Below are 14993 nucleotides of genomic sequence, written 5' to 3'. Positions count from 1 at the left end.
TGTTTTCGTTGCCACTTTGATGAGGTCAATATCAATATTCTAATAATGCGTGCAACTCGCGTAGCACGTGGCAAGGTTCTTCAGAGTGGAGGAGTTCTACAAGATGACGAGGTGGAAGGAAAAATATTTAGATTATTATATTGAGTTTAATTTTCGTACTCAAAAAGAGTTTTTTCATGAATATATATATATATATATATATATATATTGTCATATTATGAATAAATCTAATTAGATGATGTATAAAATATTTTACATTATCAATGCCTAAACACATTGATCCCTAATAGACAGCTTTTTAATTTGTTTAAAATACTTTTTAAATACAATGTTGGTGTATAAATATATTAATATTTATTTATTTTTTGTATATAATGGTGATATAATGGACTCAACACATCTGATTGATTTACAAAGTATATAAAATCGTTTTACTTATAATTGACCTTTGCTGGGATAAAATTTTGTTACTGTATATCATTATGCAAGAAATAAGTAAAAGTGTTAAACAAACTATATAATGTAGATAATAGATGACTTGGTGTATAATTTTTTTCTTTGAACAACTAGTATTTAGAGCTCATTTTAGTCTTCTCATTCTCACAATCACAAAACACAGACTGAGCGCAAACACGCACACACGCTTCAAGCACACTTGAGGCATTACCTCAGGTTACTGCATTCCCATTGAGAAACTGAGAAACAGTTTATTTTCTTTTCTTTTCTTTTTTCGGGGGGTAGTTGAGAAACAAAGTCGATCGGCTATAAGTTAATCCAAATATAACGCAATTCTTCTGCCATGGATGAGAATCAAGGTTTTAGTTTCTATCAACCAACAGGACCTGTTTGTGCAAATATTACATGGCTCGTCATCCTTAGAGGTCAGGACACATCGAAGTGATTGGTGAGGCATCCTGAGAGACACTGAAGAATGGATCTCATGATCAAAATCCTGATTTGATGCTAGGACTGGAACTCCTAGTAGAATATTATGAGATTTGGTTTCATAATATTCCACTTTATAACCAGCCATTATATATTATGTGAAAAAGAGAACGGAACTGATCATTATATTATATTCTCCATGATATAGGAAATGGACAAATATTCCTAATAAATTAGGTTACACGGTTTTAAAATTTGAGAAAATCCAGCAGGAATTTATCAAATATTCAGTAGTTGTTATTTGATAAGTCAGAAATGAGATTAATCCTTCATCTACCTAGTTTATACGTCTATAATCTATTTCTCTCTTCACATTACTTGGTCATGTGACTGCCCAAACATTAGATAATCCATTCCCATTTAGTTGACATAATAGATACAAATAACAAACATAAGCATGTAACCAAGTAAAGATGCAGGCATATAATGATATGTGAAATTACTATATTAGCCCACTTATCCTGGACTTCTGTTCACATCTAAGTTCTAGCCCATACCTGATACCTCCAATTAGCCCTTAAATTCTTTGATCATTAACAATTGGAATCCATATATAGAAACTCAACGCACCTTTCAAGTTTTAACCCATCCTCTTGTTTGGTTTCAATTTGAAGTAAGAAATTCGATTTGCATCACACCTCACAGTTGTATATTGGGTCCCAATTTGCTAGGAATTGATTTCCTTCCAAAGCTCTGGAGCTTCAATGTTTTGATTTAGCTCACTGATCGATATAATAACTACATTATTAAACATTGTGAATTACAAGGGGAGCATCTTACAACTTGAAATTCTAAACCCTAATACCTATGTAAGGCCTTTTTTCCTATTGGATGCAGGGTCTCATTATCCATGTTCCTGGTTTAGATATATGGCAATCATGGCAGCAGAATTCAAAAAGTAATCTCATCACAAGTTCACAACCAACGAAGGCTCAAACCAATGATTATGAATTTATGCTATATTCATAAATCTGAGTTAACAGTCAAAGAATGCATTACAATCAAGATTGGCATCGAGTAACAAAGATATAAATGTCAAAGCAATGATCACGATATGTGCATTAATCTAAGGTCAGCAGGAACTTTAGGACTAAGATGCACCATGCAAGTATGTAAACATTAAAGAGATGAAAACAGAATGTGGTCCTTTTTTTTGGTAGCTCAGTAATAAATGAGGGCACGGGAGATGTATGGATAATGACAAGGTTCGCTGTTTATCATCCAATTTTTTCCCCTTATTTCCCAACCACCTCATTCATATTCCTTTGGAGGCTGCCTCGGAGATTTACTAGCCTCTGGCAATTGGCAAGCCCATGAATTCTCAGCCAGGCCTTTCCAAATATAAAACAACGAATATGTTCCAATTTAGGTTTCACAAACCTACTGATGAAAGCCAAATTAAGAATTCAAAACAAATATGATAGTACTTATGAGTATTTTAGTCAAACACAAAAATTGAACATAGGGATCATACATTTCAAACAAATTCTTTGAAAATCTCAAAAGAAGTGGAGAAGATAAGCAGGCCTTAACCAAATAATTTTATGAATGAGTTGATAACAAATAATTCACAAAGTCAAAATGGGACTAGAGACAAAACAAGAAGATGAAACAAGGGGAAGGGGAAAGTGCTTACATACAGCTTTGAGCTTAATCAGCTAACATCCTTAAGCCTTTTTATCAATGTATCCAGAGATTTCTTCTTTGGATTCTGCCTGGCTCCACGACTACCAAAGGTTCCAAAGAGCCGATCAGAAGGATCCCTCAACTTCTCTGAAACAATCACTACTTTCCTATGGTCCAAAGTATTGTAACTCCTCTCCCTAATCACTGCATTCAAGAAGTTCTCTGGATGATTGCTTAATAGCAAATTAACCAATTGCCTTGACTCAGCAAGCGCCATCTTCAATTCATCAGCATCTCCATCGGCAAAAAGGGAGGCCTGATTATCAGCAAATTGTTCTAAAAGCCGGATGTCCACATCAAATCCAATAATAGCATTCACATTAAACCTCTTGACAGAGTCACTAACTAAAGCCCCAACTATCTTCTCTGATATGTGAGAAAGAACTTGCTGTAGAACTCTTTTGAGGACTTGAGTTGGCAGTATCTGTTGAGCAGTTGAAACCAAAATTTCCAAATAAATGATGACCTCATTTACATATTCATTTCCACTCTGTGGCGGCTCATCAGCCATCCAATTTACATTCTCAATAAGCAACATAAATCCATCAACCTTGGCTTTAAGTAGCCCAGAAAGGGTCTCTTCTGCAGCATCTCGAGCTTTCCTAAGCGGGAACTGCCTCCTGCTTCTCTCCACCATTCTCAATGGAATCCCTGAGAGCTGTGCAGCATGGCGAAAGAAGAAATCACATGCACGCTCGAATACAGTCATATTTGCTGCCATTTGCATTGCCTGGGGCACGCCACTAACTGATGTATTAATAAGCTTTAACAAAGCTTCATCTAAGACCTCGGTCAAAAGCCTGTCTAAATATTTCTTAACGATTTCATAGAACTCAAGCTGCCCACCATAAGACATGAAACTCACAGAATCCTCAATGAAGGACCGCACAATGCGGCAACAATCAGGCACAGTTGTCGAAAATGGTGCAACATAAGGAAAAGCAGGTACAATATCCGACGTTTGTATTTGGAAAGAAAGCACATTCATGGAATACTCATACTCTTTCTTCATCAACATCTGCTCAAACTTATCAGCAGCAAGTGCCTCAGCAATCTGCTTCCGGCAATCTGACAACAGAAGCTCGTGATATTTATCCCTGTGTTTGCTCAAAACATCTAGCAATGCATCAATCGGGTACCCATACCTCCGCAGAGTCACTCCCAAAAGGCTCACATAGTCCTTAATGAGCAAGAGATGATTGGCAGTCTGCATTCGGGAGAACTGATCCTCCAACACAGAACACATCTTGCTAACAGCAATATCCCACAAATTCTCAACCTCCATCTTCAATATCAAACCACCGCCAGTCCTCAAAACCCTATCCTCTACCACAAAGAAACCCGCAATCTGCGCAAAGAATGTCTGATGCGATTCAAGGAAAGGTGTCATCGAAGATACCTGAAAGTCCGAAGTCAACTGAAGCTTCCGATTCTCATAGTAATACTGCTTGAACCGCTCTTCCAACCCTAACGTCTGGTGAATATGGTAAGCCCTGTACAAAGGAGTCAAATCAAAACCAACAATTCCACCTCCGTTTCCGTATCCATCCTCACCGATACCGCTACCAGCGGCAATTTCATCATCTTCCTCCTCCTCCAAAGCGTAAATGCAGTCCCTAACGCTGAGCCTGCTCTGCTCCTCTGCCTGGCGCTGCTTGATCCTGAGATCTTCTTCTCTCTGCCTCGCTGCTGAAGCTTGGCCGATCGCCAGCTGTCCAAGGTTGCGACTCACCACTCGGATCTCAACCAGCCAGTCGCCGAACTCCTTACTCACCTTCCTCTCTATGTGCGACCGGATCTCCGGGATCTTTCTCTCTAGCATCCTCTTCAGCGTCGTTGACGGCGTCTTCTCCAAGTATTCCCTCTCGAGCGTGTCAACACACTTTAGCGCCATGTAGAAGTTGTCGCCGGCGAGGTGGCGGTTGGCGCGTGAGCACACCTCCATCAGCTCCACGCATGTATGCACCGATTCAATTGCGAGGTTGACGTTCCGCGAGACGTTTCGTGTCTCGACGAAGGCGTCAAGCGATGAGAGTAGAGGACGCGCGACGGACTGGAGCTTAGAGTTGGAGTCAGAGAGGGAGGACTTAAGGTCGTCGACATCGGAGAGAAGAGATCGGAGGTCATCGACAGCGAGGATGAAGTCCTGGTAGTGTGCCTTGCAGACCTCCTCGATCTCGGACTCTTTGGAGCGCGCAAACTGGCGGAGGTGGTGGAGGAGCGTCTCCGGCTTACCGGAGGCGAAGGCCTTGCGGATAAAGGGGCCGAGGTCCTCGTTGTTGCAGATGGCAGAGGAAAGTAGGAGTTGGTCGAGCTTGTCACCGGAGTCGTCGCCGTTCGCCGGAGCGACTTTCCGGCGAGGGGGCTTGGAGGAGTGCATCGCCTGGTTGTGCTTGTTAACGGAGCAAATGGAGCGAATTTAGGGATTATGGTGTGAGAAATTGAAAAACCGTTCACTCGTCCTCGAGAAACATTTTAGTCTTTGCAACTTAATTTTTAAATGACAAATTCATTCTTGAAATTTTGTTATTTTGCAAATGGTTTTCGATAATTTTTTCAATTAAATTCATTTTTTAAATTTTTAAATTAATTATATTAATTTTTTTATTATTTTTATTATTAAATGACATCACAATATATATTTGATAGTTTTAATTAAATATTAAAATAATAAATTTATAAAATTAAATTAAATTTAAATTAATATTAAATTCAAAAAATTTTAATATTCAAAATCTCATTAAATTTAAAGTTAATTTGATTTAATTATATAAATTTCACATGTTAACCGTCTGTGATTAATATATATGTGTCACTTAACATGCAAAATGAAATGATTAATATAATTAATTTAAAATTTTAAATAAAAAATTTAATTAAAAAATTTTAAAATTCAATCTATTTATTTATCTATTTTTATTATATAAAAATTAATATTTAATTTTTTTTATATTGTATTTAAGTCATATTTTTTTTCTAATAATACTATATCAACAATTTTATTTTGGCAAAACTTAGAAATTAATCAATCATCTTTTAGTAAAAGATATTTAAAAAATTAAAAAAATTATTTATTATTATTCAATTAAAACATAAAGTACTAATTAAATACAATAAATATACTATTAAAAGTATCATAATAATAATAATTATAAAAATTTTCAAATTATAAATATTAAAATTTTACAATTTAAACATGTTATTACTGTTACTACTACATTATTTGATCTACTTATACATGCTATATAATATTTTATTACTCTTTATTTCTTAATCTCTCATACTAATTAACAAAAATTCCTTCAAACAAATTCAAATTTGTCACATTCTTTTATTAAATATATTTAAATATATTATGATTATAAAATTAATTCATAGTTTTATATTTATATTTTTTGTCTTTTTTATTATCATTCATCTTTCTATATCCAAATAATTTTAAATTTAGCACATCTCCTTATTAGGTATATTCAAATATATTATAATTATAAAACTAATTTATATTTTTTGTGTTTTTCATTTTCATTTATTTTTTTAAAATTTTTTCTTTAATTATTTACAACCTAAAAAATACCACATGAAAAGATAAAATATGACAATTAAAACAAATATAAAAATAAAAACAACAAATGAAGATGTAGTGTTATATAACTTTAATATAAAAAGTCTAGACTTTTTTTAAAAATAAATGAAGTTAAAATTTTAAAATAATAAACTATATTTTAATTTATAATACATTTTAGTTAAATAATTATAAAAAATTATATATAAATTATCAAATAAATATTTTATAAAATAATTTTAGTATAAAATAATTTAAATTTAATATTAATTTATATTTTATCTAATCAATCTCTAAATAACATAACACTTATTAAAATACACTATATAATATAATTAATTTATTACTCTGCGCATTGCATGAGTCTCACTTTAATTAAAAAAGGAGTGATTTTTTTTTTTTTTTTGATACATGAATTTGACCACCTATCTTAAATTTTTGAGGGAATATATGCAATTAAGATGAATATTGAATTTCAGTTTTAAAATGTATTATTAGTGAGGATGGAGATTTCCGATGAAAGAAAATGGTTAAAAATGGTTTCATAAATTTATTTATTAGTAAAACCAATTTTTGCAATTTTTATTTTAATTAAATTAATTCTCAAGTTTTTTAATTCCAATCAAATTTATATATGTTTAATTTTATCCAATTTTCATTTTTTTACTTATTTGTGCCATTTATTTGAATATTTAAATAAATTATGGCTGTATTTTAAATTTATTGTAGAACTTTAAATCCACAAATTTAAAATATAATAAAATTTGAAAAATTCTGGTAAATCAATTCAGTTATCTAAAATATAGTTTTATAAAACTTCAATGTTTGAAAATGAAAGGTAAAAGATATAAAATAAAATAATTAATGAACCCAAAAAAATAAAAAATTACAAGTCATAAAAATATCTAAATTTTTTATTTTTCAAAATCCATATATTAGAAAAAATATAAGTAAGAGTAAAATTTATTGATATTAGAATTTTTAAATAAAAATTTAGAATCAATTTTACTAATGTATGAAATTTTAGAAAGCTAGTTTTACCGTTTATTCGAAATAAAATGCTATACTGAATTGTATAACGCACAATTGCACATTTTTGTGTATACTCTAACTTCGTCATTTGTTAAAGGGATGCATATGGTGAGGCGGTTGCACCAACTCCACCAATGTGAAAGTGTTATTATTTGTCAATTGTCATAATAATATATTTTGAGGGAAAGAAAAGTTGAATGTGTAGAATGAATTTTCAAATCGTGATCTAAATTATTATATTTGTTTGTTGATTATCTAAAATTGGTGATTTAGATCTAAACGGAAAGTTTAGATTCTTTTCTATGATAATATTAACGTCTCTTCTAGAAAGTGAAGTTATCTATCGAAAGTATGATAACTGAGAAAAATTTTATTAGATTGAGATAGAAAAATATTTGAATTTGATGAAATATTTATACAATAAAAAAGATAAAATTATTATCACCTATAATAATAGATGGTTACTCTTCTTTTTATTTAAAAATTGTTAAGATTTTTATATTTAAATTATTGGACAAATATATAGATATAGTTAAGATTCTGCATATAGTTCAAACGTACGGACCAATAAATTCGCTCTTTATGTAAGTCGGACAAATATGAAAAGAATTTATAGGCCTTTCTTTTGTGAGTTGGACTTGTCTACTTTGGCACTGACTTTATTATTGAGACAGGTATAAATAATATTTATTAAATTATTAAAACATGGACCAAGGAGAATAAACGGCATATAAATATCTCATAAAAAAGATGAGTAAGTTTCTTTCAATAAATAGTTTTCGTCTACTTACCATGATAAGTTGAATCTAATTTTTACAAACTTTGAGTTTAACATTACAACTAACATAAATCGATGGCTTTTAAAATTAGTATCTATAGAAAAAGTTAAGAAAGTGATTTTTAGTGTGCACTCATAAAGTATCCTAAAAAATGATACAATGATTGTGTATCATACTAACAACTTCGGCTATGAAAAATTGACTGAGTACACCACGCAACCGATGAAATCTTCGGAAGAGCGCCAGCAACCGAGATTTCCGTGTCAAATCAAATATTCGAAAACAATGATAAGCTTTTCGAATAATACGAGAACCACCTCGGCAAGCCGTTGTGAAGACTAACCTAACAGTGGCTATATAACGGGATCACTTAGCTTCCCAAAGGCATAACATTATCATCTCACAAAATATAACTCTAGTCTTACCACTAGTTATTCTTTATCTTTCTCAGCTCTTTAGGAATTTACTAACTTGAGCGTCAGGGTCTTTATTGCAGGTTCCATGCTGGAGTCCCTATTCCGAGGATCAACCTCAGCGGTTCATCAACGCCCGAGGAGTTGAATGCCCACAAGCTATAACTCGGACGTGCATCCTTGAACAGAACATTGGCGCCCACCGTGCGGCTCACACGGTCAATCCTCTTACACAAACACGCCGAGGATATCTAAAGCTCAATCTGTTTTTTACAGGATAAGTTTGGGGGCTATATACCATAATAACAACCTCGAGTATGAAAAGATTGACCGAGTACACCACGCAACCGACGAAATCCTCGGAAGAGCGCCAGCAAACGAGATTCCCGTGTCAAATCAAATATTCAAAAACAATGATAAGCCTTCCGAATAATACGAGAACCACCTCGGCAAGCCGTTGTGAAGACTAACCTAATAGTGGCTATATAACGGGATCATTTAGCTCCCCAGACGCACAACATTATTATCTCACAAAATACAACTCTAGTCTTACTACTAGTTATTCTTTATCTTTCTCAGCTCTTTATGAATTTACTAACTTGAGCGTCAGAGTCTTTATTGCAGGTTTCACGCCAGAGTTCCTATTCCGAGGATCAACCTCAGCGGTTCATCAACGCTCGAGGAGTTGAAGGCCCACAAGCTATAACTCAGACGTGCATCTTTGAATGGAGCAAATTGTAAAATTGTTTCAATACTATTAGAACATATATAGTAGAAATGTGTTCTAAGCTTTATATAGCTTTCTTAGGTGGGAGAATCCTCAAATGTTTTAATCACATCCATATATACTTCATTTCTAAAATTTTGGATGTGAATTCTATGACTTAGGTGGGATCTATTAATCTTTTTTCAGTTGTTTAAAAAGTTTATATCTAGAATTCTTATTCATAGACTTCAAAGTACAATGAATAAACTAGTAAATTTTAATTAGAGTACTTTGATAAAGGATAGATTGATTTCTCATAATATTCTTATTTCTCACGAGTACATGCATTATTTTACAACAAAATCATAGAGCTTAGAAGTGATGAGCGGATAATTTATACGCTTTTTGGCATTATTTTCAGTATGTTTTTAGTATATTTTAGTTAGTTTTTATTACATTTTTATTAGTTTTTAGTTAAAATTCACTTTTCTGGGCTTTACTATGAGTTTGTGTGTTTTTCTGTGATTTCAGGTATTTTCTGGCTGAAATTGAGGGATCTGAGCAAAAAATCTGATTCAGAGGCTAAAAGGACTACAGAAGCTGTTGGATTCTGACCTCCCTGCACTCGAAGTGGATTTTCTGGAGCTACAAAAGCCCAATTGGTGCGCTCTCAACGGCGTTGGAAAGTAGACATCCTGGGTTTTCCAGCAATGTATAATAGTCCATACTTTTCCCGAGATTTGATGGCCCAAACCGGCGTTGCAAATCAGCTTCAGAATTCCCAGCGTTTAACACTGGAACTGGCATAAAAATTGGAGTTAAACGCCCAAACTGGCACAAAAGCTGACGTTTAACTCCAAGAAGAGTCTCTACACGAAAATGCTTCAATGCTCAGCCCAAGCACACACCAAGTGGGCCCGGAAGTGGATTTTTCTGTCATTTACTCATTTCTGTAAACCCTAGGTTACTAGTTCACTATTAATAGGATCTTTTGACATTGTATCTGTACCTTATGACACTTTACACATTTCTCATTGTATCTTCTACAGCATGAGTCTCTAAACCCCATGGTTGGGGGTGAGGAGCTCTGCTGTGTCTTGATGGATTAATGCAATTACTACTGTTTCTCATTCAATCATGCTTGCTTCCGTTCTAAGATATCACTTGTTCTTAACCCGGATGAATGTGATGATCCATGACACTCATCATCATTCTCAACTATGAACGCGTGCCTGACAACCACCTCCGTTCTATCTTAGATTGAGTAGATATCTCTTGGATTCCTTAATCAGAATCTTTGTGGTATAAGCTAGAATTGATGGCGGCATTCAAGAGAATCCGGAAGGTCTAAACCTTGTCTGTGGTATTCTGAGTAGGATTCAAGGATTGAATGACTGTGACGAGCTTCAAACTCCTGAGGGCTGGGCGTTAGTGACAGACGCAAAAGAATCACTGGATTCTATTCCAACCCGATTGAGAACCGACAGATGATTAGCCGTGCTGTGACAGAGCGCGTTGAACATTTTCACTGAGAGGATGGGAGGTAGCCATTGACAACGGTGAAACCCTACATACAGCTTGCCATGGAAGGAGCCTTGCGTGTTTGAAGAAGAAGACAGTAGGAAAGCAGAGGTTCAGAAGACAGAGCATCTCCAAAACCTCAACCTGTTTCCCATTACTGCAAAACAAGTACTTATTTCATGTTCTTTTGCTTTTTACAATCAACCCTGATAATTATTGATATCCTGACTAAGAGTTACAAGATAACCATAGCTTGCTTCAAGCCGACAATCTCCATGGGATCGACCCTTACTCACGTAAGGTATTACTTGGACGACCCAGTGCACTTGTTGGTTAGTTGTGCGGGATTGCAAAGTGTGATTGCAATTTCGTGCACCAAGAAGCAAAAGTGGCGATTAAATTAGAAATTACTAAAACTTATAATATAGTTGAATAGAATTTTCTCCGGTTTCTGCTAGGCAAATCGGGGTTTGATGATACTTTGATTTTAGAAGACGGGTCAATGAAATTAGTGAGAGTTGAGTTATGGAGTAGTACATTGATGATGATTTGAGAATGGAATGAGAATATGAATTTGAGAACTTATGATGAGTTTTGGACCATAATACTGACACGGATTATATATTATTGATATGTTATTGATATGTTGAAATTTGGTAAGCCGGCATAGGAGCTGTGGCAGTCTCCCGCCAATGATCAGATGTGATGGTTGTGAGTTGTGACAGTATCCTACTCACATAAAATACATTTGTTTGGTAAGTCACTATGTGCCTCGGGCAAGGACGGTGGTGAATCCTACTTGTCAAGGTAGCGGCGCAGGCATAGAGGCTGTGGCAGTCTCTCGCCTACGTTTAGATGTGAATGATGTGGTAGTCTCCCACTCACATAACCTTCTCTGTTGCAAGAGTAAACTCGGGCACTATAACCCGAAAGACTGTGTCAAACATGATATCCACGGAGCGCAAAAATAAGTGGGCTGGACCAAGTTCTGAAAACCGGTTCGGACCGGTCGGTTGAACCGGTTTAATCATGAACCGTTGAGCAAAACGATTCGGGTAAATAGCGAAACCGGAAATTTCAAAAATCGGATTTGAACCGGTGAACCGGTCGGTCAAACCGAACCGTGACCCGACCGGTTTTTTGAATGCCCAGCCAAACGTTGCCATTTCATTGTTTCAGCCTCCAGAAATCCAGTTAGCCCTAAGCCCTAGCCCCCAACCTTATCCAGCTTCAAGAACTTAGAACGCCTCTCTCATGCGGGGCTCCTCCCAATCTCATCGAGCTCGTCGTCCCTCACCTCCATCCAGCCACCTCCTCGTGTCGCCGCTGTCGTCCTTCGAACAGCCACCATCAGCTCGCTCCCTTCCCCCCCATTGTGCAGCAGCCATCGCAACCTTCCTTCCCTTCCATCGCGCAGCCACCGTGGGAACGTCGAAGCCTCCATCGCGCACCCACGTCGCCGCTAGCTCTGCTGGTCACTCAGTTCGAAGGTGCTCCATCACTGCTCCTTGTCTTTGTCACTCAGTGTCTCTGTCTCCCTTTTGTTCAGCCGCCAGACTACTCCTAACGCCGTCGCTAGTTGGAGCTTCGAAGCTCACTCGGTCCCTCACTCAGCTAACGTCTCAGACTCTCAGCAATGGAAGCATAGTTGCCGGGCTCGCCTACTGCCTCCGTCGCGAAGCTCTGTTCCACCGTCGCCGCCGCCATCTCTGTTTCTGCCTCCATCGCCAGCTCTCCGTTTCCAGCGCCGTATCCTTCCTTGCATTTGAATCTGTAATGGAGCCTCTGTTTGATTTTGGTTCTGATTTGTTTTTATTCTAAACTTTTTAATTCTGATTGTTGGTTTGATTCTGATTTATTTTTATCCTTCAGTCGTCCTCCTTATTGTTGATTCTGATTTGTTCTTTGGTTGGGTTGTTCTTGATTCTTTGGTTGGGTTGTTTTTTTATTTGTTCTTGATTTTTTGGATTTAGAGTTATTTTTTATTGAATTTTTGGATTTGAATTTTGAATTCGTGCTTGATCTGCAATTTCTGTTTGATTCTTCTTATTGTTGTTGTGGTTGAAATTCAAGATTGAAATCTGATTTTTCTTCTTCGTCAATTTCATATATTCTAGACTTGTTGATTTGTGAACTGATCTTGTGAAATTGAATTTGTGATCTGTTGTTGGATTTGTTGCTAAATTTCTTATTGAATCTGAATTTTCATCGATTTCGGCCTCTCTTTTTTCTTGAATTTCTGTTGATGCTGCTGCGAATCTTATTCTGTTGATAGATGAGATTTGGTTGCTTCTTGATCGATTTGTGGTGGTTGCTGTTGTTGCCTTAGTCTAGCTTTAATCTCTTTCCACTCAATTTTCCATTCTGCAACTTCATTCTAGCAAATTTCTTGCAAGCTTGGACCCATATCCGGTTGGTAGCAATGATAGAAATCTTAGGGCTCTTTCAAACCTCTTTCCACCTCTTTGAATCCCTGCTCCTCAGGTGTTTTTCTGGCATTCCAGTATTGTTCAATACATATTATCCATCCTTAACCATCTTTTTCATCTTCAGATTGTTGAGTTATTTGATTTTCCATAAAAAATAGAAGAAACCTCTCAATGAGAGCACCAATGTTAGAACTCCCTCTATGAGTTAGGGAGAGAAACTCCAAATTGAACCAAAGTTCAATATCAATTCATTAATTCCTTTAATATATTGATAAAAGTCACTTATCTATTCTTTTAAAACACTAAGTAATTCTAATGGGCATAACTAGTACCCTTCCTAATATTAAATTGTAACATGTAGAGGATGTTGTTGCTAATTTGAGCAAGTGTTTTATTTGCCATTTTCATTTCAAGTGTATAAATGGTTTCACTGAATTCAATTTTCAATTTTTGTGCTGCTGAATAAGGCAAGGGATTGTGAATATGAATGAATGTGATAAATTGTGAATATGAATAAATATGATTGATGACAAACTTGGAAGTTGGCATTTTATGTTTAGTTGGTTATTTTTGTTATTTGATTTTTGAGTTTGTATTTGAATGAGATCATAATATTCTGGTTTATATAATATTTTTAATTTGGATGATATTTTAAAGTTTATATTAAACTATAATTATGTTTTAATGTGTTTATTTATATTTTATTTATTATTTTATTATAAAACGATTTTTTCGGTTCAACTACGGTCGAACCGGTTGAACCTATGAACCAGTGAACTAGTAACCAGAGCGGTTCGATGACCGGTTCGATTTTCAGAACCTTGGGCTGGACGTTACACACCATGAAGTGCCAAGAAAAAGTGAGTAGGACACTATATCCTGGGCATGGCAAAAAGGCTACATTCGAAAGGATGTGTCAGGTTGGTAGTTGAACCGACAAGTAATATCACGAGCCAATAGGACATGCATTCATCATATGTATTTTCTATGTGCTTGTTTGTTTTGCTTAACTTTTGTTATGCCTAAATGAATCACATATTACTTGCTATTTGATTTGCTTATTGTATATGTATATCATTTACGCTTTACTTATTTGCATTACCTGTGTTTTCTGTTGAGATTGAGGAGGTTCAGTAGGCGATAGCGATGGAATCGCATAGAGGATAGGTTGGTGAAGGTTGTGGTACAGCGGTGACTAGTTTAGTTAGAGATTACTTAAGTTAGATTACCCTGTTTATGATTTAATTCATATATTTCGCTAAACTTAAATATCTGTATCGATATGAAGTTCTAGAATTATCTTTGGCTTTCCATAACCTTATATCTTATCTATTAGACACTGTTACCATACTGAGAACCTCCGATTCTCATACCATATATTGTTGTTTTCAGATGGAGGTCGCAACCCACCTCGGTGAGTTTGCGAATGGTAACAGAGCGGATCATAGATCGCATTTTGGTCTTTTGTTCATTTTGATTGTAGATTTCTCTCACTTTTGATTTTTTTTGTATATTTTATTGCTTTAGAGGCTTTTGCTTTAAACTTAAAGAGATAGGAAGTATATATATATATATATATATTATATATATATATTTGACTTGCCAATATATATATGTGACTAATGGTGGCTAATATTTGACTTGCCAATATATATATGTGACTAATGGTGGCTAATATTTGACTTGCCAATAGAAAAGTAATATGTGGCTGTCTTTGTTAACATTGGAAGGAATCAATGGAGCGCTAATAAGAATTAGCAATAAAGTAAGTGCAGTAACTTGTACTTGTTTATTGTGATGGTTCGTCATTTTGTAATCCTAACAACTTGAATGTGTAAATCCATTGGCAACGTAAAATGAGTTTGAGAAAAATAAAAAATAAAAAAAACAAAAAGAGAGAAATTTTTTGTTACCCGCAAA

The 14993-nt window shown here is 35.1% G+C and overlaps 2 protein-coding genes across 12 annotated transcripts; one reads left to right on the top strand and one right to left on the bottom strand.

The window, feature by feature from the left end:
• Positions 1–543: 543 nt before the first annotated feature.
• Positions 544–5098, bottom strand: LOC130935424 (exocyst complex component SEC15B). Of its 9 annotated transcripts, none has more exons than XR_009067872.1 (3): positions 2582–5098; positions 1516–1683; positions 544–924 (listed from the first exon to the last, which is right to left on the bottom strand). XR_009067872.1 is itself a non-coding variant. In XM_057865169.1 (2 exons), exon 1 carries the CDS (start codon positions 5009–5011, stop codon positions 2600–2602), a length of 2412 nt encoding a protein of 803 aa, XP_057721152.1. In that variant the 5' UTR covers positions 5012–5098; the 3' UTR covers positions 546–924; positions 2586–2599. The 9 variants fall into 9 exon arrangements, 7 of the variants coding, with proteins under 7 accessions (XP_057721152.1, XP_057721147.1, XP_057721148.1 ...); XR_009067873.1 differs by having other exon boundaries at positions 1516–1667; XM_057865169.1 differs by lacking the exon at positions 1516–1683 and having other exon boundaries at positions 546–924; positions 2586–5098.
• A 6756-nt stretch (positions 5099–11854) lies between these two features.
• LOC130936541 (uncharacterized) lies at positions 11855–14599 on the top strand. Of its 3 annotated transcripts, none has more exons than XM_057866631.1 (2): positions 11855–12393; positions 14410–14599. In XM_057866631.1, the coding sequence occupies exons 1-2, from the start codon at positions 11899–11901 to the stop codon at positions 14425–14427; spliced, it is 513 nt and encodes a 170-aa protein (XP_057722614.1). In that variant the 5' UTR covers positions 11855–11898; the 3' UTR covers positions 14428–14599. The 3 variants fall into 3 exon arrangements, with proteins under 3 accessions (XP_057722614.1, XP_057722612.1, XP_057722613.1); XM_057866629.1 differs by having other exon boundaries at positions 11855–12417; positions 13891–14451; XM_057866630.1 differs by having other exon boundaries at positions 11855–12417; positions 13847–14451.
• Positions 14600–14993: the final 394 nt, after the last annotated feature.

This window comes from Arachis stenosperma, chromosome 6 (genome assembly GCF_014773155.1).
Source record: "Arachis stenosperma cultivar V10309 chromosome 6, arast.V10309.gnm1.PFL2, whole genome shotgun sequence".
Lineage (NCBI taxonomy): Eukaryota > Viridiplantae > Streptophyta > Magnoliopsida > Fabales > Fabaceae > Arachis > Arachis stenosperma.
This window is presented reverse-complemented; position numbering and strand designations above follow the sequence as displayed.

Excerpts from the sequence above, each read along its gene's own strand:
- LOC130935424 (XM_057865169.1), bottom strand. The coding sequence starts at position 5,011 with ATGCACTCCTCCAAGCCCCCTCGCCGGAAAGTCGCTCCGGCGAACGGC.
- LOC130936541 (XM_057866629.1), top strand. The coding sequence starts at position 11,899 with ATGCGGGGCTCCTCCCAATCTCATCGAGCTCGTCGTCCCTCACCTCCA. Across the intron at positions 12,418-13,890 it reads CCTTCCTTGCATTTGAATCT|AACCTTGGGCTGGACGTTAC; the intron begins GTAATGGAGCCT and ends TTCGATTTTCAG.